This window comes from Triplophysa rosa, linkage group LG2 (assembly GCF_024868665.1).
Source record: "Triplophysa rosa linkage group LG2, Trosa_1v2, whole genome shotgun sequence".
NCBI lineage: Eukaryota > Metazoa > Chordata > Actinopteri > Cypriniformes > Nemacheilidae > Triplophysa > Triplophysa rosa.
The window spans coordinates 27,074,226-27,101,879 of NC_079891.1; the positions used below are offsets into that span (position 1 = coordinate 27,074,226).

The 27,654-nt window shown below is 38.4% G+C and overlaps 5 protein-coding genes across 6 annotated transcripts in view; 4 read left to right on the plus strand and 1 right to left on the minus strand.

Moving 5' to 3' along the window:
* Positions 1-4,834, plus strand: part of si:ch211-137i24.12 (Immunoglobulin superfamily member) — a 6,636-nt gene extending 1,802 nt beyond the window's left edge. The window contains exons 2-3 of the mRNA XM_057349655.1: positions 1,451-1,927; positions 3,293-4,834. Coding sequence (XP_057205638.1) covers positions 1,451-1,927; positions 3,293-3,417 — 602 coding nt within the window. The 3' untranslated portion in view covers positions 3,418-4,834. The remainder of the gene's footprint in view (positions 1-1,450; positions 1,928-3,292) is intronic.
* Positions 4,835-5,010: 176 nt separating this feature from the next.
* Positions 5,011-11,741, minus strand: atp6v1aa (ATPase H+ transporting V1 subunit Aa). Of its 2 annotated transcripts, none has more exons than XM_057326480.1 (15): positions 11,626-11,741; positions 10,874-10,972; positions 10,080-10,208; positions 9,668-9,882; positions 9,444-9,581; positions 9,063-9,214; positions 8,708-8,870; positions 8,500-8,608; positions 7,626-7,748; positions 7,415-7,529; positions 6,937-7,000; positions 6,458-6,661; positions 6,253-6,347; positions 5,958-6,129; positions 5,011-5,751 (listed from the first exon to the last, which is right to left on the minus strand). In XM_057326480.1, the coding sequence occupies exons 2-15, from the start codon at positions 10,953-10,955 to the stop codon at positions 5,659-5,661; spliced, it is 1,854 nt and encodes a 617-aa protein (XP_057182463.1). In that variant the 5' UTR covers positions 10,956-10,972; positions 11,626-11,741; the 3' UTR covers positions 5,011-5,658. The 2 variants fall into 2 exon arrangements, with proteins under 2 accessions (XP_057182463.1, XP_057182456.1); XM_057326473.1 differs by having other exon boundaries at positions 11,621-11,741.
* Positions 11,742-12,069: 328 nt separating this feature from the next.
* On the plus strand, positions 12,070-15,334 carry phf23a (PHD finger protein 23a). Its single transcript, XM_057360710.1, has 5 exons — positions 12,070-12,916; positions 13,506-13,537; positions 13,709-13,801; positions 14,237-14,774; positions 15,007-15,334. The coding sequence occupies exons 1-5, from the start codon at positions 12,889-12,891 to the stop codon at positions 15,198-15,200; spliced, it is 885 nt and encodes a 294-aa protein (XP_057216693.1). The 5' UTR covers positions 12,070-12,888; the 3' UTR covers positions 15,201-15,334.
* A 1,806-nt stretch (positions 15,335-17,140) lies between these two features.
* plscr3a (phospholipid scramblase 3a) lies at positions 17,141-19,994 on the plus strand. Its single transcript, XM_057322368.1, has 6 exons — positions 17,141-17,309; positions 17,454-17,496; positions 17,586-17,806; positions 17,978-18,139; positions 18,334-18,492; positions 18,602-19,994. The coding sequence occupies exons 1-6, from the start codon at positions 17,250-17,252 to the stop codon at positions 18,659-18,661; spliced, it is 705 nt and encodes a 234-aa protein (XP_057178351.1). The 5' UTR covers positions 17,141-17,249; the 3' UTR covers positions 18,662-19,994.
* Positions 19,995-21,281: 1,287 nt separating this feature from the next.
* Positions 21,282-27,382, plus strand: senp3a (SUMO specific peptidase 3a). The gene is made up of 11 exons (XM_057359321.1): positions 21,282-21,450; positions 22,895-23,609; positions 24,067-24,225; positions 24,311-24,422; positions 24,532-24,679; positions 24,985-25,032; positions 25,422-25,499; positions 25,981-26,118; positions 26,228-26,311; positions 26,514-26,564; positions 26,702-27,382. The coding sequence occupies exons 2-11, from the start codon at positions 22,937-22,939 to the stop codon at positions 26,810-26,812; spliced, it is 1,602 nt and encodes a 533-aa protein (XP_057215304.1). The 5' UTR covers positions 21,282-21,450; positions 22,895-22,936; the 3' UTR covers positions 26,813-27,382.
* The last annotated feature ends 272 nt before the right edge of the window (positions 27,383-27,654 follow it).

Genomic DNA, 27,654 nt, shown 5'->3' on the forward strand with positions numbered 1-27,654 from the left:
TCTAGTCTTGATGTCATGAATGCATGAATTAACTTCTCTGCATCTGAGATTGACAGCATATGACGTAGTTTAGATATATTCTTAAGATGGAAAAACGCAATTTTACAGGTGTTGGCGACGTGGCTCTCAAATGACAGATTACTATCGAATAGAACGCCAAGATTCTTTGCTGACGACGAGGGTTTTATGGAACATCCGTCAATAGTTAAACAGTATTCTTGGTTGTTACTTATAGCAGTTTTCGGTCCAATAAGTAACACTTCCGTTTTGTCCGAGTTCAGTAATAAAAAGTTGTTACTCATCCAGTTTTTTATATCGACTATGCATTCCATTATTCGATGGAACTGCTGTGTTTCATGAGGCTTCGAGGAAATATAAAGTTGAGTATCATCAGCATAACAGTGAAAGCTAACTCCGTGTCGCTTTATTATATCTCCTAGAGGTAGCATGTATAATGCGAAGAGCAGAGGCCCTAAGACTGAGCCCTGTGGTACACCGTACTGGACTTGCGATTTGCGTGACACCTCATTGTTTATTGCTACAAATTGAAAACGGTCGGATAAATAAGATTTAAACCATTTCAAAGCTATTCCCTTAATGCCGACATAATTTTCGAGTCTATGTAGGAGTGTGCTGTGGTCAATGGTATCGAATGCAGCACTAAGGTCTAGCAGCACCAATAACGAGATACAACCTCGGTCAGACGCCAATAGCAGATCATTTGTAACTCTGATCAAAGCAGTCTCTGTACTGTGACATGCTCTAAATCCAGACTGGAATTCTTCATTGATGTCATTCCTTTGGAGGAAGGAGCATAATTGAGTTGAAACTACTTTTTCCAGAACTTTAGATATGAAAGGTAGATTCGATATAGGCCTGTAGTTCCTTAGTTCTCTAGGGTCGAGTTGGGGTTTTTTGACAAGGGGCCTTATAACAGCCACCTTATATGCTTTAGGCACATGTCCTAATGTCAGAGATGAGTTAATAATACCAAGAAGAGGATCTATAATTTCTGGGAGCATCTCTTTCAGTAGATTTGTAGGTATAGGGTCTAGTATGCATGTTGTTGATTTAGATGATCTAATAATTTTAGACAGCTCATCTTGATCTACGGTATAAAATAATTGCATTTTCTCCTTAAGGGCGCTGTAGTTAGTTTGTTCAGCGGGTTTCACTTCTGATTGCATTCTGAACTGACCTCTGCTATTGATTGAAGTAAAGATGGGAGGGGTTTGTTATTTGGACCGTGATATTTAAATCCCTGTGAGTTGTGGTTCTAATTTTAGTAATGGACTTACTGTGATCCAGGGTTTTCTTAATAATCTAAATAGTGTGTGTGTGTGTGTGTGTGTGTGGGGGGAGGGGTGGTGATGTAACATTCCTCCATTAGTCCTTGCTGTAAAGTGGGAATTTGTGCATACTATAAAATAAAAATCTTTTTTATCAACAGGTGTGCTTCTTTCTGTCTGCCTATTTGTAAATGCTGCCGTAATCCCTACACCAACTCAAACTGTCCCGATTCCTCTTGTAACCTCTGATGAAGAAGCATCCGCTAATACTCCTCCCAGCCCACAGGGGGCACTATATTTACAACAGCCTCCCAAAGAAAAAGCTGTGGAGGGTGAGGATGTGGTGTTTCCCTGTTTACTAAAGAGTGATGTGGATGAAGAGGCCGCTGTGGAGAAGGTGAGCTGGTATGTCTATAGTTCAAAAGGAAGGAGGAATGTTCTACAAGACAATGAGACATTGGAGGATGCCTTCGCAGGCCGTGTGTTTTTGTCTGGTGATGTGTCTATGGGAGATCTATCGATGACTCTCAGGAATGTGTCTGTGGAGGATCAAGGCCTTTATTTGTGTGTCTTCATATCGACAAACTCAACTGTTCTACAGGGGGGCGGGACCAAACTCAGCATCCGCAAAGAATCGGGTGAGAGTGGGCGAGGGTGTACAAAATAATGGTAGGATGGATTTACGTTTTTGCACTTGGCAGACACTTTTATCCAATGTGACTTATATTCTTTTTTTTTTAAAGAGATCTCATACCAATTGACCAACAGGAACTATAGGATACATCATTTTCATGGATGTTTTTACTGTGTTCCTGTATGTCAAGTAGAGCATGACACTAAAAATTCACATGACTCTAAGGTTGTGGGTTTGAAATGTATATCTTAAATGCACTGTAAATTGCTTTAAAGTCGTCCAAATGCATAAAAATGAGATTATCAGTTCCGTCATGGCAGTCGTTCTCAAACCTCTTTAAGATGGCAGATCACTTCAGCAGTAAAACAAATTGCAGACCACTTAACACTCCAAATCTCATTCTGATTCTGACGTTTCATTCAACATTTCGATCAGAATCCTTCACCATTGGTGCACAGACAGACCATAGTTTGAGAACAACTACACCTTTATGGCTTCTTATTCTCACGAGACGTACAGATTGCAATGCAGGTATTTTTGGTAACACTTTACGATAAGGTTGTATTTCTCAACATTAGTCAATGCATTAGCTAGCATAAAACATTGAACAATACAGTAACATTTATTCACCTTAGTCCGTGTTAAAGGAACAAAAAATCTGTTTTCATTTACTCACTCTCAAATTGTTCCAAATCTGTATAAATGTCTTTGTTCTGATGAACACAGAGAAAGATTTTTGGAAGAATGCTTGTAACCAAACAGTTCTAGCCCACCATTGACTACCATAGTAGGAAAAATTGCTTTATAAATTTCACAAAAGAAGATATTTTAAAGAATGTAGTAAAGCAAACAGTTCTTTTTGATTACCCTTGTAATATGTCCTATGGTAGTCAATGGTGGCCAAGAACTGTTTGGTTACAAGCATTCTTCCAAATATCTTGCTCCGTGTTCATTAGAACAAAGAAATTTATACAGATTTGGAACAACTTGAGGGTGAGTAAATGATGACAGAATTTTTAGTTTTGGGTGAACTGTCCCTTTAATTTCAACATTTACTACTACATTTTCAAAATCAAAAGTTGTAACTGTTAACAATAGGTAATGCACAATGAGCTAACATGAACAATTGTATTGACGTTAACTAATATTTTCAAAGATTATTACATTATGAAAAAAGTACTGCTGATTATTATTTCATCTTATACTATTGTTAACAAATAGAACCTTATCCTATAGTGTTAGGCCTACCATGTTTAGCACAGTTCAATGAAGAACATAAGACCTTAATCATATAAAGTTAAAGTTTTATGGTGCTCATTACATCAAGGAAAAACAGTGTGTGATATTTTGGTTGTACCTTTCTGCTCAGGTGTGATCGAAGAGTCTGTAGGCACTATAATTGGCATTGTTGTGGCAGCTGTTGGCGTGGCACTAGGGCTGGTTGCTGTCATACTGTCTCAGTTCAAGGACAAGCTGAACTGTCTGCAGATGTGACGAGGGCAGCGGCCGTGGATTATGGATGTTAGGAGAGTGCCGAAAAGGCCAAAGGTAAACAAGAACAAGCAGGCATGCATAAGCCAAGGTCTGAATTAACCGCAGTATGTGATAGAATGACATCAGTGACATTTATCTCAACCAGCTGTGCCACTGATACATGAACCGTCTAGCTTTTGTGAACTTACGCTAATTGAAACGTAAGCGCACATAATTCATTGTAAGAATAGGATCAAGGGAACCGTGTGAAAATATTTGGATTGTTGGATGAATGATCCCTCAGTTCATGAATATTTTTGGAGTTTTGACTGAATGACATACTACATATCATATCATTCCAGTCTGGCTTAAGTAAGATTTCTAAATCAGCTTTACTGTAATGCTGTGTATTTATGCTTGTATTCCATATCATTGTATTGCATGGCCCAAGTTTTATATGACTCCTCTAGAAGTTCCAGATACAAATCTTTTCATTGTTTGTTTTGTCGGTGGTCAGCCAACATAGAGGCAACATAGAGACCACAATTTTCCAATCTAATTTTCACAGAATGTTCGTCATTATGTTGGAGGATTTTATGTCGATATCCATAAATCACCAAAAATTACTTTAGATGGGTTTTTAACAGGCAGGGTCACATATTAAAAAAAATCCTGTAAAAAAAGGAAATTTTCTGGCAGCTGAGGCGTAAAAAAAACGGTCTATTTCTGTAATTTTCCGGGTTTTGGCTGTATTTTCAAAAAATAAACTGTAACAAAAAACTCTTGGGGTGCCAGAAATATCAGCTGGGGTGCCAGTAATAAACCATAAAAATAACAGTTTTCCTGCTAAATTACATGCTTTCCCTGTTTTTGCGGTCTTTTCCTGTAATGTTTAGGTTTTTGACCGTATTTTAAAATACATGTCAAAAAATGTTGTTATGCCGTTAAATTTTTTTTTACATTATACGTGGAAAACCTGTAAAAAAAATTTTTACAGAATTAAGTCATTTTTTTACAGTGTACAGACGGTAATCAAATCACAAAAAATACATGGGGTTACTATACTTTTACAATAAACCCATGGTTCATATTTCTGATGGGATACACGGACCTTACATCAACACAACAGTAAAGAACCTTTCTTAGGGGTCTGGGTTCAGCTTCCCTCAACACATCTCAACACTACACTGATGTTGTGCTTCAAAGTCTTGCTTTGACTGAACAATGCAATTGCAAACTTCTCAATTTTCACCACCGTGCCCTTTGTAACACCCACCTGGGCCTATCTTAACACCTCAAAAATAGCTGGTTATGTACTGATGTAGCTGTGTACGCTTCTGTCCCACAGGCCTAAGTTTGTTTCGTGTGAAAATCACCCGCTTTCCTGCCGACACAAATAAGTTGTATTATTCATGGTCTCTCTGGTGACTTGTTTCGTGTAAAAACATGAGTAACTAGTCTGAAAAAAAGTCAGCAAGGTCATCCCAACACAAGCCTGTTTCTGAAGAAACCAACAATCACAGTTGGACTTAAAACTATTTTTGATAGCTTCTCAAGATTGAATTAAGAGTTGACGAATCTTACCTGAAGAAACCTTGTGTCATGGTAAGACACTGTGTTCCATACAGAACTTTTATTTCTTTGGAACTGAACACACAATTAACACACTGTAAATGAATCACTACAGAAGCCACAATAATCTAACCACACGCTTATGCACACTCCAAATCACAGACACTCATGTAAACACACTCGCGTGAATATGATGAACAGTAAAAACACACACAGAGCAGAAATCACATTAATGAGACAACACAAGATTCAAATAAATAAAGGAAGCCTCGGTGATCCCTTTCTGACTTCCATTGTTCCCCATCTTCATATAACATATTTCTATTGGTCAGAGAAAAAGGGGGTGGGAAAACACTGTGCTCCCTGTGCTCCAAACACATGCAACGAGGACTCATGGGAAAGCAGGTGGTGAGAAAAAGATGATGATTGTTTTTTGTTGTTGTGCTTAAAGTGTTTGGTCTCAGCACAGAGAGATTACAGAGGCCTTTGCTTAAAATGTTAAAATACAATCTTACAGTTTAAACACCGAGTAATAGTTTTCCTGTCAATTTTTTTTAAGACTGTGTTCTGACTCACTCGTCTCGTTTCTCAGTGGTGTATATTAAGACTAGAAGGACACATGCACACGGGAGCACTGGGAAATGCACTGCACAGCACTGGGGAGGAAATATGTGAGGTCAAAGGTTGCATTTAGTCCTCAAGGGTACGGAAAGAGTTCTGCATGTCTTCTAGCAGCTGGGCGTAGTCGGCTTTGATCTTTGCCTCGCCTTCTTTCACTGGATCCTACAACACACAAAAACACATGCAGTGATATAAATGTCAATGCTGGTCACGGACACTCTCAGTTCAGATGTGTTATTTAACATCTTTTAAATAATTTTTGGGGTCTTTTACTGTCAAACATGACTGGGCTGGAGTGAAACGTATGTCCTTGAGCCCCAGGGCTCAATGTGTCTGAAGCACATGTATCTTTATTCTTATTCTAGTACCTTAAACTTCATGGAGCTGAGCCTATAGAGAATTTCTCCCATGTGTTCACGGATCTGCGCCCAGGTGATCTTGTTGTCGCTATGTGCTGTGGTCTCAACAGCGTGTCGTGCCATGTCATAAAAAGCAATCGTGTTGGACAGGATCCCCACTGTCTTATAGAAGGGACAGAACCTGGAGACAAGAAGATCCTCGAGAATTAGCAGGACAGCAACAGGCAACTAGCAAAAACAAGGACACCAGCAGGAACTGTGGGAATGTATGGTGGTTTACTGTACAGGTGTACAGTTTTATTACCTGTCATAGGGGGTATAGCCATTCTGTTGTAGAAAGTCGTCTTTAAGGAGCTTGGCCACTTCCAGAGTGATCTTATCTGTTTCAGCCAGAGAGGCCTATAGACATATAAACACAGAGAAATATAAAAACCCTACACTAAAGATTCATTCACATATAAAAAAACTGCTTCCAAGCAAACACAGATTTTCTTTTCACTCCTCTGCACCTTTCCAACAAGCTGCACGATCTCAGCCAGGTCCTCTTCCTCCTGCAGGATCTCTTTGGCTTTGGTACGAAGCGGGACAAACTCGGGGAAGTGTTTGTCATAGTACTCGTCCAGCGCTCGGGTATATTTACTGTAACTGATGAGCCAGTTAACAGAGGGGAAGTGTTTCCTCTGAGCGAGTTTCTTATCTAGACCCCAGAAGACCTGAAGAGAGAATCAGCCGAAATCAGAATCAGAATCAGAAAGAGCTTTAGAGAGAGTTTGCACATACAAGGAATTTGTTTTGGTGACAGGAGCATCCAGTACACAGAAACAGCAACAACAGTACACAGAGACCATAACATAATAGTTATATAATAAATGACAGTCAAACATAAAAAAAACCCATTAATGAATCATTTGCATTGCACTTCTGTTTGAGTTAAGTAAAACAATTATTTACAATTATATCATAGCCAAATTTATACAGGTCCACCCACCTGAACAATGCCAAGAGTGGCAGAAGTCACGGGATCTGAGAAGTCACCACCAGGGGGAGACACACTATAGGGAAACATTCATTTAAAAAGGTCATATCACACAAATACAATACTTAAAACAAACCAAAATTAACCCATACATTATTCTCATCATGCTGTCTGGGTTTATTTAATTAAAACTAGATGACACAAAATAACACAAAATTCTCACACGAGATTATTTTAGCAATTTAATAAAATTATTATGGTTAAGTAGATAATTTAGGAATAGAATCATATAAATAGAACTGGTAATGTAGCCAGGATAAAAAAAGTCTGATTTCACATTCCTATGCAATGCTTAAGCAATATCAGACTGTTGGATGGCACAATCAGACCTGAGTATTCCAGAGAGCTGTGAAATAAACACCGTTTTACATCACAAAATAAAAATATAATATATTAATATAGTTTGTGTCGTGTTATTCTGTGTACTTACGCTCCCACAATGCTGACACTGCCCTCTCTCTCTGGGTTACCCAGGCATTTCACTCTTCCTGCTCTCTCATAGAATGATGCCAGACGGGCTCCAAGATATGCAGGATACCCACTGTCTGTGAAAGGAAGACAGGAGGGTCTGATTTTCCAAGACAAGCAGAGAAAGTTGTTTTTGTTACAACTATAAACAGTGACTGGTGAAAGAAACATACCAGCAGGCATCTCAGCCAATCGTCCAGAGATCTCTCTGAGAGCCTCAGCCCAACGGGAGGTGGAGTCAGCCATCATACTGACGTTATAACCCATGTCTCTGAAGTACTCAGACAATGTAATACCTGTTCACACACGTAGAAAGTCTCAATTAACACATCCATACACATATTTTATGTTTAATCTTATTGCTGTACACAAAGTATCTTTTTGTTTATGCTTCATTGCCAGTTACGACTGTGGACATTTATTAACTGATGCCATAGTAAAACACATTATTTTCAAGCATTTTACACAAATGTACTGGCAGTTTTGATAATACAGGGTTTCCCGACATATTGAATATTGTATTGGCATATCACTGAGTGCTATAAACTCCTTTATGTGTATAATTGTAATAGCGGAATAAGTTACTTAGTACACTGTGCAGCAATGTGGAGATTTTGGTGGCATCTAGTGGTGAGTTTGTGAATTGCAACAAACGGCTCACTCCACCCCTCCCTTTCCCTTTCCTTTCCTTTTGAAGCACTATGACTGTACAGAACTAAGATGTCTTCACGTTTTCGCTTCTTTGCCGAAAGAGATAATTTATTTACGAAACGCACTCTGTAGAGCAGTTTGTCCGTTTAGAGCTACTGTCGAAACAACATGGTGAATTCCATGTGAGGGGAAATTCTAAAGTAACAAAAACATAACGCTTCATTATGTAAGGTCTTTATACACCTCTAAAGACATAGTTATTTATATTTTATTGCATTTCTGTTTATAGATCCTCCAAAAAACTACACACTGGACCTTTATAACGATTATTTCCACAGTACTTGATCAGCATCTACAGAATGCATTTTACTTTACGAACATGGATTTTGATTTTACCGGTGTAAATGGAGGCTTCTCTGGCAGCCACAGGCATGTTAGAAGTGTTGGCCACCAATGCTGTTCTCTTCATAATGCTCTCCACCTTCCCATCCACCTCCATGGTCAGCTATTGCATAAAACAATCATCTTAAACTTATGAACTATTTTTAAAAAGTACAATAAATGTAACCAAGCACAAAGTTTATAAACCCAGTTTCATACTAACCTCTGGAAAGTCTCTTAATACTTCAGACATCTCGTTTCCACGCTCTCCACAACCTACGTAAATGATGACATCACTGTTGGAGTACTTTGAGAGAGACTGAGAGATCACAGTCTTGCCACAGCCGAAGGCTCCTGGGATAGCCGTGGTTCCACCTTGAACACACCTGTACAACAACCGGGAATGTATAAGAAAATCATTTTTATTGGTTGCTTTTACTGGAGATTTAGGGGAATAGATTTACTTTGGTTACCCATTCACACAAACAGTATTTACTTCGCAAACTGACTGCTGTTCGGATGTGGAAAGACTTCCAGAAATGTTTTTTTATGTGCACAAGTGCTTGTTTGACTCTTACGGAAAGAGGGCGTCCAGTACTCTTTGTCCGGTCAGGAGTGGGTGGTTGGCAGGGAGCTTCTCTGTAACAGGCCTCACCTGTCTCACAGGCCACACCTGCAGCATTGTGAACTTCTCCTTAACTCCTTCAAACTCTAATTCCAGCACCACATCCTGACACACAGACACAATGAAAAGAGAAGTTCCAGTGTTTTGTAAATAAAATGTGGTTTCTTCCCCACCCACCCATCTAACCTAAACATATGAACCTGTCACCTTTAGCTTGTTTAACAGGGACCACTCTTGGCAAATCTGCTTTGAAATCATTTGTATTGTGACAAGCACAACCAATGTGTGGTTGTATTTAAAGACATGTGAGAATGACTGTACACACGACACTCACAGAGACATCATAATTTCCTGGCGGGGCGTGGTAGGTGACTGTTCCCCTGCTGCGGGGTGGGAGCAGGATCTTGTGTTTGATGAGAGAGTTTTCATGCACCATTCCATAGATATCACCTCCTGTAATATGACTGCCAACCTGAAACGTCAGAGTTCACAGTTCTGAATGTTAAAAAAAAACGTGTGCAAGCACTGAAAATGTCCATAAAAAGACATTCTCCTTACCCTGAGGTTATGAGAGGGAGCAAACTCCCATTTAAGGTCTCTGTTAAGAGCTCCTATGTTGACTCCTCTAGGAATATAGATGCTCTTGGTGAGGTCATTGATGTCTTTGAGGGGACGCTGAATACCATCAAAAATGGAACCCATGATACCAGGACCAAGCTCCACAGACAGAGGTTTTCCTGTCCGGAGAACAGGATCTCCAACAGAAACTCCAGCTATAGTTTGCTCAGGAAAACATGACCAAAGAGCAAACATCCTATAATTACATTTATTCGTTCTTTCATCTGAAGCCGTTTTGTAATGTATAGTGCAGAAAACAAGTGCAGTATATAGTGTATATGTATATAGTGCAGAAAACAACAGAATGGTGCGGGTGTACAGCAAGAAAATCACCAGTCACTAAAAAAGATACATGTCTCTTCGTACACCTGGATGGTTGCCATGTCACCCTCCAATCGTATAATCTCTCCCACCAGCTCACTGTGGCCAACACGTACCAGCTCATACATGGCTGCCCCTGCCATGCTAGAAGCTGTCACCACTGTAAGGAAACACACACACTTCAACCAGGCTGACACACGACTGATGATTTTAATTGTTCAATTTGTGACTCACAGCTGTTTATTAAATAAAACGTTTCTTTGTGTTTCCTCAATTCTTGGCCAAGTTCAACATTAAAGGGATAGTTCACCCAAAAACTGAAAATTCTGTCAAATCTGTATACATTTCTTTGTTTGGTTGAACACAGAGAAAGATGTTTGGACGAATGCTTGTAACCAAACTGTTCTTGGACCCCATTGACTACCATAGTAGGAAAAAATAAAATAGAAGTCAAAAGTGCTCCAGAACTGTCCTACATTCTTCAAAATATATTTTTTTGTGCTCAACAGAACAAAAACAAATAGTCAATGGTGGTCAAGAACTGTTTGGTTACAAGCATTCTTCCATATATTTCCTGAAATTTATATAGATTTGGAACAACTGAAGGTTAGTTATTCATGACAGAGATTTCATTTACATTTACATTTACATTTACACATTTGGCAGACGCTTTTATCCAACACGACTTACATTGCACTGTACAATACATTTCTTTCTGACTATGTGCAACCACCTGGGATCGAACCCATGACCTTGGCGTTGCTAGCGCCAAGCTTTTATGGGAGAACTATCCCTTCAAATATTGAAATATCAAATCTGTTTTACCTGGGCCTGAAACTCCATGCACATATCCGAACTGACTCTCACGCTCCTCATCTCGGATCTTGGGCAGCTTGGAAAAGTCCATATTGTGTGTGGGAAAACCTGAAAGAGGAAGTGTATGAGAGTGATTCAATCCTAAACCCATATATCCCATTCCAGTTTCTGTTTTGCTAGACATATGTGAACCCTAAAATCTATTTTACAAGATAAGTTAACTGTAAATCAAATGAGGAGCAATGGAAACCACAAGGTCTACTGTACTATGTCATTATTCTTCATCATACTATAAGGTCAATGTTACTACGCCTATTCAGTTGTAATGAACATATTTTTGGTGTAACACACGCATACACAGACTAAATAAGCTTTTTATACATAACTACAGAATCATAATTTATATATATTGTTGACACAGACAACAATGCGAGACAGTATGTCAGTATGGCCGACCGGTATCCATTTAGATTAACAGTATATTCATGTTTATATCAAATGAAGTCATGTTATGAAATTATTTCATGTACTTAACGTACTACACCTAAAATAAACGCATAAACACGACCAAAACTACGGAATTACAAGAAGGCAGGCAGATTGGTAAAGAGAACCATTCCAAATCAGGTGACAGATGGCTGCTAGCAAAGCCTCTGATCAGCAAATACTTAACGTTAAATCACCCATGTAGTAAATTAAATATGGCCTGTTTTATCACTTATACAAATAAAGTGCATGAATAAAGAAAAGGATTACCTTACTCTTAATGTATTAGCATGAAATGAACGACAATCCTTGGATATCATAGGAAACAGTGAAGGGAGAAAAAATGGTCACGACATAGATCAGCTGACCTGCCCGGATTAAGGAAGTCATTGTAAACAGTGCAGAAGGGTTGTTGCTAGAAGGGATACTGCTACAGCCGGAAGTGGTGAAAAATCTCATATACTTACAATAAATTACATTAGCTAACGCCTACACCAACTCTAAACCTAACCTTATAATAAAATATATATATATATATATTAATCAACTGTTTTTATCGTGACTAAAATTATGCGGTATTGAAGTGCGCATGCCCAGTGGATGTAGCCGTGTCCTTTCTAGTCAAAACCGTGCAGAAGAAACCTCGCCATTACGGCTCTCCTACAGGTTTTTTTGTGTGGCAAAGAGTGGCCCTGCGTCTCCAACATGGCGCCCGATAGACCGCAGTTTCGCTATTTCCTGCGTTCCTGTGGGAGCGTAACTGCAAGGTTATCGAATTAAACATCCCTCCAAGTAATCATAGTATGTCATGTTTTTGGTATTTGAACGATCTAGGTATCTTTTTATTATGAATAAAGTACTACGTTGACTATTTTGTTGCATTTTTGATTATTTTGGAGGATCTTCTTTCTTACGAAATTCTCATATTCTGGCGCCTTTGCGTGGTTGCGTCACGTTACGTCACATGGTGATTTTTGTAGAGACCGCGCTCAGACTTTGTTGAATACGGTTGCAGCAAGGTTTTATGACTTGTCTTTACTATAAAACGAATAGTTTGCGAACTGTGTTTTTTAGTGCTTTGACTACTATACCAATGGATGTCATTGCGTCGTCGTTAGTGTCTTAAATCGAAAAACTGCGGTTTAAATGTGCTGGTGATAAACGAGCTACGTGAAGAGAAATTATCATCGTCATCTAGCGTTACAGTTGAGGTTTACTCGATGAAGAAATAATACAACGTTTGCTCAGGATGGCATACTTTTTTTTAGTCTGGTGGACGGTGCGATGATTTAATCGTCGAAAAATTCGGTGCTTTGGTGAATATTCGTTGTTTGACCACAAGATCACATTTTAATGCCAATCCACCCTTCAGGTGTTCGGAAGCCCGTTAGTTTTCGTTTTTTCAGCAAAAGGCATTTGGATTTGTTTCTTTTCGATCTGTTTGAGACGTTTCACCTTTCAACAAAGTGACTCCATAAGGTCACTAACTGGGAAAAAAAGCCGACAGTAAGACCCTGATCTTGTGTCGATACTCCATCATGTTGGGTATTATGGATCATCATCAAGGTAAATACGTGTTATTTGTGTTCATGTAACTGTCTCTTCTCGGTTTATTTAATCCATCGCATGTATCCGTAACTGTTACTCCGTAAGTTTTAAAAGAGCCTCGTGCCACACACCCATTTAACAAAGAGCTGCTGGATGGATTAACTAAATTACTCCTGTACAGTTAGCAAGATTATATCCTCTTTCGTTAAGTGAATTTTACAGGATATATGCTGTTTTTTTTAAATACGTAAATTATATTTTCGAACCACACTGCAAGTCTCTAAAAGTCTGACGACAGCGTGCCTCATACGTTTGCTGACTGGTCAAGATTTCAATGGCTCTGCTGTAGCATTTAGCATAAACAGCTAGTGTTAGGATGGTAAGAATATCACTCGAACAAACGAGACGACGAATCGTTTGTAACAATGTTTAATGTTTCAAATAAGAATTGTCACGTTTACATTTATGCAGCTTGACTTTTGTTACTTTCGTGTTATACATACAGTAAATGCTACATCAACATAAGGCTAACTTGACAGTTCATTGGTTGTAAATTTACCACGACTATACCAGAAATGTAAATGTGCTTTTTCTGTTTATTTTATAGACACGGTCCCAAAATGTACAACGGAGGCTTTGGTAAGTGCTGTGGCAGTTTATGTTCTGTAATAGTTTTAGATGATGACAGCGTCTTTACTTATTTATAGCTTAAGGCCACATGTGGCTGGTCATTGGGGGGAAGGGTTTTGAATAAGAATAGTATGTTACCAGCTAAAATTATAACACTGCTGATGTTTGTCTATGTTTTAGCCTCCAGAAGGTAGAAAGAGGACTGTGGAGGATTTCAACAAATTTTGCAGCTTTGTTTTGGCCTATGCTGGGTACATCCCACCTCAGAAAGAAGTAAGTTTTAGATCTAACTTCAATGTGGTAACATATGCAGTTACATCATCATTGTGTCAGTCAGCTTCTGCTTAAAGGGACAGTTCATCCAGAAATGAAAAAGAAATCATAATTTTTTCACCCCCATGTCATTCAAGACCTGTATTTGATTCTTCTGTGGAACACGAGAAGATATTTTGAGAAATGTCTGGTTTTGTGTCCATAACAGTGGAAGTCAATGGAGGTTAATGTTGGTTTGGTTACAACGCTCTTCAAACAATCATCTTTTGTGTTCTGCAGAAGAAAGTCAGACAGGTTTGAGTTAGAGTAAGTAAATGAAAGAATTTTCATTTTGTGTGAACTATCCCTTTATTAAAATAAGTAATGGTATTCTGAAAACTGACAGAAATTTCCCTTGATTTATGTTGAATTAATTGTGGTGGTATGTGCCTGCAGGAGAGTTCATGGTCTCCATCCTCTTCTCCATGTGCACATGAGTTTTCAGATGAAGGTACAGAAAAGGACAGTTGGACAGGTCACTCCAGCATCGACAACATTCACAACCTGATGTACAAAGCTCAGACTGACAGCAGTAGTACAGAGTTCTGCCATCATCAGTCAGATGGCTCCTTAGACAAGATGAGATTGAAGGATTCTCTGAACCAAATCCATTTTCACAGCAAAGCCGAAAGGAAGAAGATGAAGAAACTGAGCCGCTTATCTTTGGGCATTGGGAGAAAATGCGATTCGGAGGCGAGAGCGCATAAACAATCCAAAGCGGGGCTGAAGAAAGCGAATAGATCCGTTAAAGCTCTCAGACACTTTCCCTACACAAGTCCTTCCAGTGAGGGGCTTCGGATGGAGGAGGGGCTAACGGAGCAGGCCGTTCACATGCAAGGGGCGGATCTTAAACGGGAGTCCAATCAAGAAACAGACCTGAGTTCCTGTGACACTGACACATTGGTGACGGATGAGGACATCATGGTGGAGTCTGGTATGTGTCTGACTATGCTAGTGTTCTGTTTAAGATTTTAATGTGTACCGTGCTTATATGGGGCTGCTATAAATATCTACCACCATTGATAAGTGTCGCCTGTGACGTCATTGACGTACCTTGTCATAGGTGCAAGATTGCTAGATCCTTGTAGTAAATTTTTTGCATTTCTGTACTGCATTTTATCACTTGCCCATTTTTTCAACCATCTCATTTGGTTCTACCACTGTAGGTGATGATTCATGGGATTTGATCACGTGTTATTGCGGAAAGCCTTTCGCTGGACGGCCAATGATTGAGTGCGACGAATGCTCCGTATGGGTCCACCTATCCTGCGCCAAGATCAAAAAGTCCAACGTACCTGATGTTTTCTACTGCCACAGATGCAGGGACTCTCGGCAAACCACAGTGAAGAAAGACCACTGAGAATGTGTGTTGGGTACAGATGTTGTGTGTATTTAAATGGATATAACATGTTCTCATACCTGTCCCTCTTTACTTTTCTAATCTCTATAAATTATGGTTTCTTTTAAATTAAAGTTTATGATTTACCCCTTGAAGTTCTTTGTTCACAGATGTGTTGTTTATGATGTCAGAATTGACATGGTTTGTAAACCTGCACTTATTTTGACTACTCTACGAGCAGTGTTTTTTGCTGTACACAAATTACTATGACCACACACATTGTAAATATCTGTAGTTAATAAGAATGACCGATGGGATCTCCGTTGGCCATCTGGTTTGATGAACTAACCACATGGAATAACTTACAAATTATCCTTGTATAATCAAATGAGTGAAATACATTAATTTCATTATATATAAAAACCTAAGAGGGATCCATTAGATTAACTTTTAGTGAAGAAAGGCTTGTAAGTAAAGCCTTTAAAGTTGATCATTTAGCTCTGTGCTAACAAATGAGCGGTGTAATTTATTATGTGTATAACCAAACAATGGTTGCCAGGTTTCAACTCATGCACTTATTCTGACTTTTGTAAAAGCACTCACTAGATACAATTAACTTTGATCACTTACATTTTTATATATACTGTGTGTGAAACATCAATTACTTGGCCTTAAGATTTACATGTATTACAGTAGTTGGATATATATAGTAATTTGATATATATACGTGTATAAAGCTATTAAGAAGGGTACCATTACATCAACCCTACTTCTAGTAAAGAAGGGCTCTGAAACAAAGGCGGTTATGGGCTTCAACATGTTTTCTGTGTTAATCGTGGCCCCTCAGTATTATACATTTTAGGTGTCTCACTAATCTGACACATAGTTTAAGTCATGGAGCATTGTATTAATGGAATCAGTAATAGATGAGCAAAATATTTAACACGTAATACCCAGAGATCTCTTTTACTAATGTCAGTTATACGATAACTATTCACTTTTATTGTTACAGATAGTTCCGAGATTAACCTTTGAAAGCATATTTAGTCTCATTTGTATTATTTGTGTGTTACTCATGTGTCAAATTGCAGTTTTATTCAAATATAACATGACTGGAATTTTGCTTAGTTTTTAATGTAGAATTGTTTAGTTTTTGCTCTTCAAATTATTTGTTAATTTGTCCTCTATGTGTCCTGCTCAACACATTGTATATAGATGTACAGCTGTATATGTTTGAAATATGACAAAAGGCTATATTTTTCTGACCATTTACAGTAGAAAAATCTGAAAATAAATGTTCTTTGAAAGTCGAACCAAGTATTGAAATGAATGTTACTTTTTAGTGTTTTCTAATGACACTGCTCTTTTAGTGGCAGATCAATGTCCAAAGGGAGGAAGAAGGTGTGGCAAGTCGTGTGTACACTTTTTTTCTACATTCACATGATTTAGTGTAGGTTGTGTTAGGAGCTATAAAGCTGTGTTTGACATCATTCTGTTCAGAGGCGACAAAGTTCTTAGTGAGAGGTAAGTGCATTTAGAATTTTCAATTGTTGAGATTAACTAATCCCAAAGTGTATAATTTTTTAACCTAGTCGTTTCATGTTGTCTTTCATGTTTATGCAAATTTTAACAAAGAAATGAAAAACCACAGTAAAATGCATGTTGTCATTCAAATATGCTGTAACAGGTGGATACTGAAAGTTTTAATTCAACAAAATCAGATAAACTGAATTTACAGTGTTATTTTGACATGTTGGTGTGAGTTTGAAAGTATTTATTTGAAACCGGAGTAAGGAAACGGAGCAAGGAAACTTTAAGCCTTTCTATGACTTAAAGGAGCCCATGTGCCCAATGCATTAAGATGTATGGTTAGTGGATTATGGTTAAAGGAAACCATAGCTCATTTGATGCTCCTACACATTGTTTGCCATTTCATTTTAAGGCTTTTGTACATCAGCACTGAGTGGTTGTATAAAATTCTGTCTACTTTTGTACTGTTGGTTTGACTTGGTTGACACACATTTCTTTTGTTTACCCTTCCTAAGATTTCACGGTTTAATTGAGTTTACCATGTCCGAGCCTTCTTATAACCCTGGGGCAGTGCCTCCTGGTTTGGAATACCTAACACAGGTGAGCACACCAACTATTAAATAGTAATATTAGACACAGAAAAGTGTTTTCCACTAGAAAAATGTAGTTTAAGTGTAGGCGTACATCAAATTGTTATTATATGATTGAAAATTGCATTATACAATGGCATCTTCTCTTTCACAGATTGACCAAATATTGGTGCATCAAAAGATTGAGCTCCTTGAGGGTAAAGTTTATAACTTTGTTTTGTAAAAATTCTTATTAGGAATATTCAGTAATAATGAATGTCACATCTCTTTCTCTGCTCTTTTCCAGCCATTATTGGCTTTGAGACTAATAACCAGTATGAGATTAAGAACAGCATGGGCCAACAGATCTACCACGCCAAAGAACTCAATGACTGCTGCACACGGAATTTCTGTGGCGCTCTGCGCAGCTTCGAACTGAAAATATCAGATAATATGGATCAAGAAGTGATTCACTTAGTCAGGCCCTTCCGCTGCACTTCCTGCTGTTGTCCCTGTTGTCTTCAAGAGGTAGTTATTGAACTGAACTTTCCTGAAAATGTTCAACAAATCTGTCACATATGGGGTTCATTAATAATAAGTGTATTAACAAATCTCCTGGCTAATGTAAAAAATAATATTAATATTATAAAGCCTGATGTAACTCCTGATATTCTTTCTGTCTGTATGACCTGACTGAAGATGGAGGTGCAGGCTCCTCCGGGTAACACAATAGGCTACATCTCTCAAGACTGGCACATGTTCAAGCCTAAATTCTCCATCTACGACATGTCCAAAACCAAAGTGTTGTCGATCGAGGGACCTCTGTGTGCCATCAGCTGCTGTGGTGATGTGGATTTTGAAGTATGTATATATGCATGTTTGTAACACTTTTTGAAACTTAAAAAAGTTGTTATTTTTTATTTTATGTTTAAATGATCTGAAACTGTATTTATAGATATAAATACAGATGAATGTAAGTGAGCCATAAATGTGTCAATTTCCATGAAAAAGTGTTTGACCAAAGGTTATGTCTACCTATCTAATCTCTGATGCAGATTCACGGTAAGGATGGGCATCCTATAGGGCGCATCAGTAAACAGTGGAGTGGCCTGATAAAAGAGGGACTGACTGATTCAGATAATTTCGGCATTAACTTTCCCATGGACCTAGATGTGAGGATGAAAGCAGTCCTGATGGGAGCATGTTTCCTTATAGTGAGTTAAAAATAAATGCATTAATTCATCCAGTAATTCAGCTATTTACATATTCCTTTCCTTGTATGTCTAAATGAATGATATTTCGCTGTTCTATTTTGTCTTGCAGGACTACATGTTTTTCGAGAGTACCGGTGATTCTAAGCAGCGATGCAGTGTGTTTGGCTGATAGACAATGTGAGAAAGTACTGTACAAGATTTTTTAATTTACCAACTACTCTACAGGATCTTCACTGGTTCTTATAAATACAGTATATATAATTTAAATCTAATAAATATTTATAGAATCAGTCTAGTAAGGTTGCCGCTTGTATGTATTTGCATTTTACAAAAAAGTAGTAACCCAGAATGGTTAGGCATTTGTGAAAACCAGGCTAAGGTCTCAAAATTTGGTTATGAGATAAAATTTCATTTCAACCATTAATCTTATGATAATTTCAGTGTAGTAACCCAGAATGGTTAGGCATTTGTGAAAACCAGGCTAAGGTCTCAAAATTTAGTTATGAGATAAAATTTCATTTCAACCATTAATCTTATGATAATTTCAGTTTTTGACATGGCATAGTCAACGTTAAAGATATCAAGGTTATTTTATCACAGAAAGTTCTTTACATTATGTGGGATGATTTTATGTAGAAAACAGTCAATCACAGAAAATTACTTAACAGACTGGGTCACATTTGACTATACCAAATGTTTAGTCTTTCTATTTACTGTAGGTAAATGTATAAATAAAGCACTTCTAGACTCTTCTTGCTCTTAGAAAATGCACAGAGAGTTTGAATTTAGTATTTTGTATTAATAAGTAAAAATGATCTCACTAGACAGACTATGACGATAGAAACTTTTAGAAATTTTGTTCATTGCACTGACAAGTCATTGGAAGATGTTTAATCATGAACAGCCTCAACCAGTGCATGCATACCTTTTTTCTAACTTGTACATGTGACAAAAATAGCATTTATCTAAAATCAGACTTCTATTTTTTGGTAACTCTGCCAACAGAGAGTTAATTCATAATTTATCACTAGTAAATATACATACGCCTTATTAAGGTGACAAACAAGTTAAACCAAGTATTCCCTCAAAATCCTGCAGGAGAGTGCTGGATTTTTACCCACTGATACATTAAAGGGATACTTTACCCAAAAAAGAAATTTCTGTCATCATTTACTCACCTTCGAGTTGTTCCAAATCTGTATAAATGTATTTGTTTTGATGAACACAGAGAAAGATATTTGGAGGAATGCTTATAACCAAGCAGATCTTGCACCCCATTCACTCCCATAGTAGGAAAACTTACTTAATCATTTATTTTTTGTTCTGTTGAACACAAAAGAAGACATTTTGAAGAATGTAGGACAGCAAACAGTTCTAGGGCACTTTTGACTTGCATTGTATTTTTTCCTGCTGGGTGAAGTATCATTTCAGCTTCTGTTTGAAGAGACAGCTGGAAAAAAATATAATGGAAATGAAGTTAAAATCAAGCCTAAACTCTGGCTTTTGATCGATGCCATACGTATAACATGTATACATTTGTGTTTTGATCTTATATATATATATATATAATATTTATATATATATTGTTTTTGTTCTGTTTAAGTTATGACTTTAGATCTATGGTTGTGTAAAATTTGTGCTCTATAAATAAAGTTTGACTTGACTTTTTATTTGAAACCTGATAAGACTTACAACCACTTTTCTTTAAAACTGCTCCTTCGTGAAATATCAAAGTGCTAAATAGTAGGCTATATATTGGGGGATTGCTAAATTGCCTTCTTGTTTGAAACCCATTTCTTGAGGGGTAAGGAAATATTTTTCGCTCTCTAATTTCAGGTGAAAATTCAGTTTCATGGAGGGTATTTGACTGTAACCAAACGAAGTTGAAACCTCTCAGATTTGTTTAGCAGAGGGCAGTCACTTGCTAGTTTATTGTTTTCAGCATTGCTTAAGCTCAAACGTTGAAGTAGTTTGTCAAAACATGAAAGAAATGTCTAAAAGTTGTTTTCATGTTGAACCGAACCATCAATGTTGAACTTTTAAACCCTTCAGTCACAATTTGTAAAGATCTATACGTTGTAGCTGACATCATGTCTCGGGGGTAAATAGTCAGTAGGAAAAAACATTTTCATGTAATTTTAATGTTTTGTATTGTAGGTTTTTACAGAGTCGATAGACAAAATACAGTTTGTCAAAATGAGCGTAATACTAGTACGCTTAGTATTTTCAGTTCTCACAATTATTAAACAATATTTTTACATTTACACACTTAGTACCATGTGTAACCTTCATGCGGCGCTGCCCAAATCAATGACATCAAAGTTCTTTGTAAAGAACTTTATCCTAAATGTGTGCTCTCACTGAGCGTGTGTGTGTGTGTGTGTGCGTGCGTGCGTGCGTGCGTGTGCGTGCGCGCGTACTTGTCTGTGTGTGTGTGTGTGTGTGTGTGTGTGTGTGTGTGTGTTGGTGCGTGTGCGTGTTGTGTGTGTGGAGTGTTTTGTGTGTGGGTGTGTCTGTCTTCTGTGTTTTCAACCTTTTCTTGTTTTTGCAGGTACAACTTTGATTGTTTTGCTTGTAGTCAATGTGTCTCATGTGCAGCTGCTTTGTAACAATGAAAATTGTAAAAGCGCTATATAAATAAAGTTGAGTTGAGTTGAGTTCTGCGAGAGAAATTCAAAAGTACTCGTTTTCAAGTGGTCTCGCGATACTGTGATGTCATACGCCGATTGGACTGTGCATCGCAGGTCCTCACGAAGTCGAACGCATCTTCAACGTCATAGAGACGCGGCGGAAGAAGTGTGTTTTCGCTCTAAAGAAGCGCCAGCTCTCATTGAATGAGCCAAGATTAAAATAAACATTTATTTTGCATTTTATTTCCCTTCCACGCGAAGCTCATTTATCCGCTTGCTGCGTTGGTGGACAACGCTTACGCTTTTGGCTCGAGGATACGGGGAAACGGTAAGTAAGCGGGGGTACCGACAGCCCACATTTTTCTTTCTTCACCGTGTTATGGGAGGCCGAGTGTTTATGTGTGGTCGCTGCTGGATTTGCTAGTTCGATTGCGGTTTGTTATCGATGCGAGGTCTTCTCTGCTCCGTTGCACGCAATCCTCAAACCAAAATCTTGACTAAACACTGAAGGCTGTATTATAACGGCTACAAAGCATCCCCAACGCCACTGCAATGGAGAGTAACACTGGAAATAAAAGAACAAAGCGCATCGTGGGCATAAGTTTATCTCTGGAGGCTGTGCTGTTTTTTTACTCCGTTAACTTACGTGGTTGAAATGTAGTCAAAAATAAACGCAGTCAAAAACCTAACATGCGTATTTGTGCTACCTGCAGAATCATTCAGAAGGTCCTTTAACCCATAGTTAATGCCACTCTATAATAGAAAATGTGTGTTTGATGAATGCATGCTTTTTATTCTTTTTCTGTTAATGTCCCTTAAAATGAGAACGCCCCTTATGTTAATTTACGTTTACGTTCCGTCAGAGGAACGTGCCTAATTAGACTTTTTGTCATTCTTTAACATGTCTTATAGTTCACCTAAAAAGGAAAATTCTGTCATCATTTACTCACCATTGTGTCATTTAAACCTGTATGACGTTATTTGTTTCTCAGAACACAAGAATGTTGAAAACCGAACAACGGTGGTACCCATTGACTTGTGAAAGTGATGTGATTTGAGTCCATTTAACCCAACCAAGTGCACACACACACTCAGAGCAGGCAGCAGCCATTTCTGCGGTGCCCGGGGAGCAGTTGGGGGAAAGGTGCCTTGCTCAAGGGTCTCACCTCAGCGTTTGGGTTACCAGTTCGAGTCTCTAACCATTAGGCCATGACTGCCCCATGTAGAGAATGGATACCACTGTTGTACCAACATTCTTCAAACTATCTCATGTTCTGCAGAAGAAAGAAAGTCATACAGGTTTAAAATGACAAGAGGGTGAGTAAATGATGACTGAATTTTCTATTTGGGGTGAACTATCCCTTTAAGTTAAATGATACATTAATACTTTTTAAATAAAACTTCTTGATAAATGTTAATTCCCACTAAAGCAGGGGCCACAGCTGCAAGCCATTTGCTTTTCTTAACTGCTTGCTACCTGTTAAATGTTTCTAAAACAAGGCATTGTCGGTCCTTTACCTCCCTCTCCTGTAGTGCTGTGACACTCCCACCCCACAAAGATAAGTTTTATCAAAAGTTTCACAGAGAAGTCATTGTTCAGCATTCACATTTTTAGATGCATAACTACTTTTTGATACAATTGCAATAAAGTTACAGTTTGTCCTAAAATTAAATGCATTCCTTTTTACCTTTTCTGTCGTGTGCATTTTTTGCGTTGTGCCCTTGTGTTTTTTCTCCACTCTGTCTCTGACACTGTTAACTTTGTGCATTAGCAAGGAGGCAGGCTGGCGCAGGTCGTAGGGTGCTCTTGGATCATGAGAGACAGTGGCAGCAGCCTGGCTCAAACACACTGGTCCAATGAGCTGACGCTGACCGCGGGGCAAGAAGGCACGGGGAGTGGGGGTGCCATCGGAGGCGGCCACCTAATGAATCCAGCCATGGCCCAACATGCCCCCAGCCCCGCCCACTTCAAACTGGGGCATAGAGCGGAAGACGTCATCATGTGGGGTGCAGACTATACTGTCCCTGAGGAGGCGGTGGAGGAAGAAGGGGAAGAAAGTGTGGAGATGGAGAGTGAGGAAGATCTGGTGGAAAAGAAAGCCAAGGGTGATTTTCAGTGGAGTGATAAAGGCACCGAGGACTGGGGCTCGCCAGAAACTTCACAGCCTGTGGAAATAGATATTAGTGTTACAGGTGACTTTACCCACTGCTTGGCCCAGACTGGGCACAGTACGCTCAAAGAGAAAAGGCTAGCCCGGTTGAGGCATCGGGGGGGCCTGAGGTACCCGAGCATTCGGCACCGCCTGGCCCAGCAGTGGAGAACTTGGCGCCAACGGGCCAAATGGGCGGGAACTATGGGATACAGGAGGGTACGCAGATGTCAGAGACGCCGCCACTTTGACAATCTGCTTTATCAGAGACTGTCTAGCAGTACTTTGTTAAATGGAGACCGTGAAGGACTTTTGGGGACAGCAGAAGAGACAGAAGGTGAGTGTTTAAGTTCATCATATGGCATATGTTACAGATTTTGTATTTATTGCCATTAAGTGGCATTCTGGTATGTTTCTATTGCTTGGCTTATGATTCTTCACTAGACTGAGTTTTACATTTGGCAACTAAAGTGTTTTTGCTCTGTTTTTGAGTTGTAAACTAACTAAACAACAGAAATGTGTTGTCACAATACTAAAATTATGACTCTGATACAATGACTTAAGTATTTACATTATTATAAATATCTCAAACTTCATTCCTTCATACTCCATTTATACTTATATGAATTTTTGTTTCTTACAATAACCAGTTGCTTGATGTTTTTTATTTGATAACATGTGGAGGTGCATATTATCGCTGTCGGACTGAAACTTTGTATCTAAATTGTTCATCATTTTTATTTTTTATTTACCATTACTGTTGGTCATCACTAATGACCCATTTGATTTCTTAGACTCCTGTACAAATGGGGTTTCGAAAGGAAAGGATGGTAGCCATGGTGCAAACATGAGCGACAGGGAGGAATGGACTTCACCTGCCAACGTTCAGTCTCAACGGGAAAAGTCCTCTCCACAGAATCAGCTTAACAGCGAACACATCTCTTGTGTACAAGGTACAACATTATTTTGTACATTATTATCTTGTCATGTAGTATTTTCTGAAGGATGTCACCTTCTTCTCTCATTCCTCTTTCTCAGGTATTCTCGACGAGTTTCTTCAGCAGTATGGTAGTCTGATCCCCATCCATGTGGATGAGGTGGTGGAGAAGCTTCAGGAAATATTCAGCGAGAGCTTCTCGAGTCCTCACAGGTCAGAGGTCACCCAAATCAGTCACAAAGGCTTTTGATGTTAATAATAAATAACTTTATCGCTCAGAAATCTCAAGTACAAAACTGAACCGATCAATGCTTATTTACAGGAAAGTAATGGTGCAACATTTAATGCAGTCCTACCAGCGCATGTCCGGAAGCGCAGTGATGCGGGGGTTCCGTGTCAATTACAAACGTCACGTCCTTACCATGGATGACCTGAGCACGCTATATGGCCAGAACTGGCTCAATGATCAGGTGGGTCACTTAAGTGAAGCACATAAGTGCTTCTGTTTTCAGATGATTCCGATTTTCTTTATGATCTTGCAAAATTACATTGCCTAACAAGTCTTGGAAAAGCTGTAATCATTAATAACTGGCTTCATGGTGTTGCTCCTGTATACTTTAGCAATATGATCAGAAATCATCCAACTTGCTGTTGGAACCTATTATAACCTGCCACAAAACAGCTTTGTTTCTGCCTTTTACTTGATGAATGGGGCCCATTGTACTGGGATTCTCCTGAGTAAGCATTCTCTAATGTCTATAACTGTGTCACTTAGGTCATGAACATGTATGGGGATTTGGTCATGGATGCTGCCCCTGAAAAGGTATGCACACACATACGTGTTTACACAAAGGCACAACATGGGAATTTAACTTAAGAGAAAATCACTATATAATCTTGTTTAAAGGCATAGTTCACCAAAAATAAATATTCTGTCATCATTTATGTTATCTATGTCCTTCGAAACCTGTATATGAATCTTATGTGGAACACACAAAAAATATTGAGAAATGTCCTAGTGGCACTATGCAGAAGAAAGTGATACAGGGTAATGACATAAGTGTGAGTAAATGATGACATATTTTTTTGTAAATATTCCTTTGACTGAATGTAGTATAAAACAGTTGTCAGGCGAGGTATACAGAAGGTGCTTTCTGAAGAGGCTACTTGATGCTCTTGTGGTCTTACTATTTCTCATTCTTTAACTCGCAGGTCCACTTTTTCAACAGCTTCTTTTATGACAAGCTTCGGACGAAAGGTTATGACGGGGTGAAGCGGTGGACTAAAAACGTCAGTATTTGGGGAGTGGTGGGGTTTGGTCTCTTATGTACTGTAGCTCTTCTTCATATTTTGCTAATAAACAATGATTTTTATAAATTAGACGTCCTGTAGTTGACTGCTGTTCTCCAGCTGTCTATTTTAGTCTAACATATTTAACCATTTTATATTAATTGTGCAGAACGATTTAAAATACACGTATGCAAAAAAGGCAAAGAATATGGAAAAAAAATTGTCACAGCACCTAAAATATACACTTTCCTCTTGTACAGTTTTGTAACCTTTAACCTAAAATCTTGATGAAGAATGAATAAACTATCCATAATCATATTTGGATGATTATGGACACTATGAATCTAAATGCAGATGTGCCCGTATGATGTTATACCTTTTTTTATTATTTGATTGACTCTTTTCATTGGCATACCAGAGTCAAATACTATGTTATAATTATGTACTGCTTGAGGACTTCAATGTTACGTCTCTTCCTCAGGTTGATATTTTTCAGAAGAAGTTCTTGTTGATCCCCATTCATCTAGAGGTGCACTGGTCATTAGTGTGTGTTAATGTGCCTCAGCGTACCGTCACTTACTTTGATTCCCAGAGGACCCTCAACCGCCATTGTCCCAAAGTAGGTGAAGAAACTGTTGTGTGGTTTTTGTCTATGGCCGCTGTTGTTAATGGCTGTGTTCCTTGTGCTTGGGTTGAGTCAGAACTCGACTATTTGTATTTCTCTACAGCACATTGCCAAATACCTGCAAGCAGAAGCAATCAAGAGAGAACAGAAGGAATTTTACACAGGGTGGAAAGGCTTTTTCAAAATGGTGGGTGAAAGGTGACTTTTAAGTGTGTGTGTGTGTGTATCATGTACTGGTTTGGCAAAACTTGCAAAAAACAGATGACTTTGTATGAAAACTATTGCGACTGTGGCTTGTACAGATTTGTGTGCATGTGTATTTGGGAGGTAAAGAGAGGTAGAAAGAGTAGAACAATTTGTGTGTATGATATTGACTTTTCTGTCTCTAGAATGTGGCAAGGCAGAACAATGACAGTGATTGTGGAGCTTTTGTCCTTCAGGTAAGCTTATTTTCACAATTGAGCATCTGTTCTGTGAGTTATTTTAAAACTTGATTATAGCCTAAGTAAATGCGCATCATCAATCCTCATTGGTTTGTTTTACTCATCTATTCTCTTATGTTATTGTTACGTTGCAGTACTGTAAGTGCCTGGCCCTGGAGCAGCCATTCAGCTTTGGTCAGCAGGATATGCCAAAGCTACGGAGACAAATGTACAAAGAACTATGTCACTGTAAACTGTCACTGTAAACTAGAAGAACAAGAGACGTCCTACACTTCTACATAAGCTCCATGTCCAGCGTTTAGATGGGAGGCATCAAACGTTTAACCCCCCTTTCTTTTTCCCACTGATTTTGTATTTTGACTTTGTGAATACGAGTCTGCGACACTGCAGCCCAGTTGTTTGTTGGTTCAGATCGAAACAAAAAAGGGGTTATTTTCAAGAAATTGGGGGGGGGGGGGGGTGTAAATTCAGTGAACTTTTTCATAGGTGCTGCCATTTTGTTGGCAAGTATATTTTTTATTTTTCACGTTCTTGATGTTCATTGTATGCTTCACAGTTACATCATGGAGTAACGAGGGGGACCTGCAGACATTTAAACAAATGTAATGCGATATTCTATGGACCACAACACTATAGGCTATGAGGATTTTTGTTTTTTCAATATTGTTTTGTTTGTTAAATATTGTCTGTTATGTATCTATGCGATTTAAACGAAAAACTACGGAGAGAGAAAAAGAGCAGCTGTAAATTAAACTGTTTTTATATCTTTTGAGATGCATACGTTGTTGTAATATGTACTAATAAAACAAACAAAAACGGTTGAATATCCTCGTTTTTTTATATTGATCATAATATAATTGGGTGATTTCGTAAAAAGTACAAACTTTTAAATATCTTAAAATTACTATTTCGATAATGATATTGTCATGTCAAAATAAGGAAAACACGTCCAACCATAACTAAGTTGCTCCACGTTGAGATATACAACTGTACGTTCGTTACAGTTTTACGCCAAAAAGGGGATTTTGTATGCAACTGTTTCAAGTTCACTTACAGAGTGTTTGACATATGGGACCATTATGTGAAT

What these genes read in the sequence shown, in the direction of transcription:
- atp6v1aa (XM_057326480.1), bottom strand. Translation starts at nt 10,955, where the DNA reads ATGGACTTTTCCAAGCTGCCCAAGATCCGAGATGAGGAGCGTGAGAGT. An exon ending in CTCCCTCTCATAACCTCAGG is followed by an intron (nt 9,582 to 9,667) that starts GTAAGGAGAATG and finishes CTGACGTTTCAG; the next exon opens with GTTGGCAGTCATATTACAGG. An exon ending in CCACTCTTGGCATTGTTCAG is followed by an intron (nt 6,662 to 6,936) that starts GTGGGTGGACCT and finishes TTCTCTCTTCAG; the next exon opens with GTCTTCTGGGGTCTAGATAA.
- senp3a (XM_057359321.1), top strand. Translation starts at nt 22,937, where the DNA reads ATGAGAGACAGTGGCAGCAGCCTGGCTCAAACACACTGGTCCAATGAG. An exon ending in AGCTTCTCGAGTCCTCACAG is followed by an intron (nt 24,423 to 24,531) that starts GTCAGAGGTCAC and finishes GCTTATTTACAG; the next exon opens with GAAAGTAATGGTGCAACATT. An exon ending in TGAAGCGGTGGACTAAAAAC is followed by an intron (nt 25,500 to 25,980) that starts GTCAGTATTTGG and finishes TCTCTTCCTCAG; the next exon opens with GTTGATATTTTTCAGAAGAA.
- phf23a (XM_057360710.1), top strand. Translation starts at nt 12,889, where the DNA reads ATGTTGGGTATTATGGATCATCATCAAG. An exon ending in TATTATGGATCATCATCAAG is followed by an intron (nt 12,917 to 13,505) that starts GTAAATACGTGT and finishes TTTATTTTATAG; the next exon opens with ACACGGTCCCAAAATGTACA. An exon ending in ACATCCCACCTCAGAAAGAA is followed by an intron (nt 13,802 to 14,236) that starts GTAAGTTTTAGA and finishes ATGTGCCTGCAG; the next exon opens with GAGAGTTCATGGTCTCCATC.
- plscr3a (XM_057322368.1), top strand. Translation starts at nt 17,250, where the DNA reads ATGTCCGAGCCTTCTTATAACCCTGGGGCAGTGCCTCCTGGTTTGGAA. An exon ending in GTCCCTGTTGTCTTCAAGAG is followed by an intron (nt 17,807 to 17,977) that starts GTAGTTATTGAA and finishes ACCTGACTGAAG; the next exon opens with ATGGAGGTGCAGGCTCCTCC. An exon ending in TGGGAGCATGTTTCCTTATA is followed by an intron (nt 18,493 to 18,601) that starts GTGAGTTAAAAA and finishes TTTGTCTTGCAG; the next exon opens with GACTACATGTTTTTCGAGAG.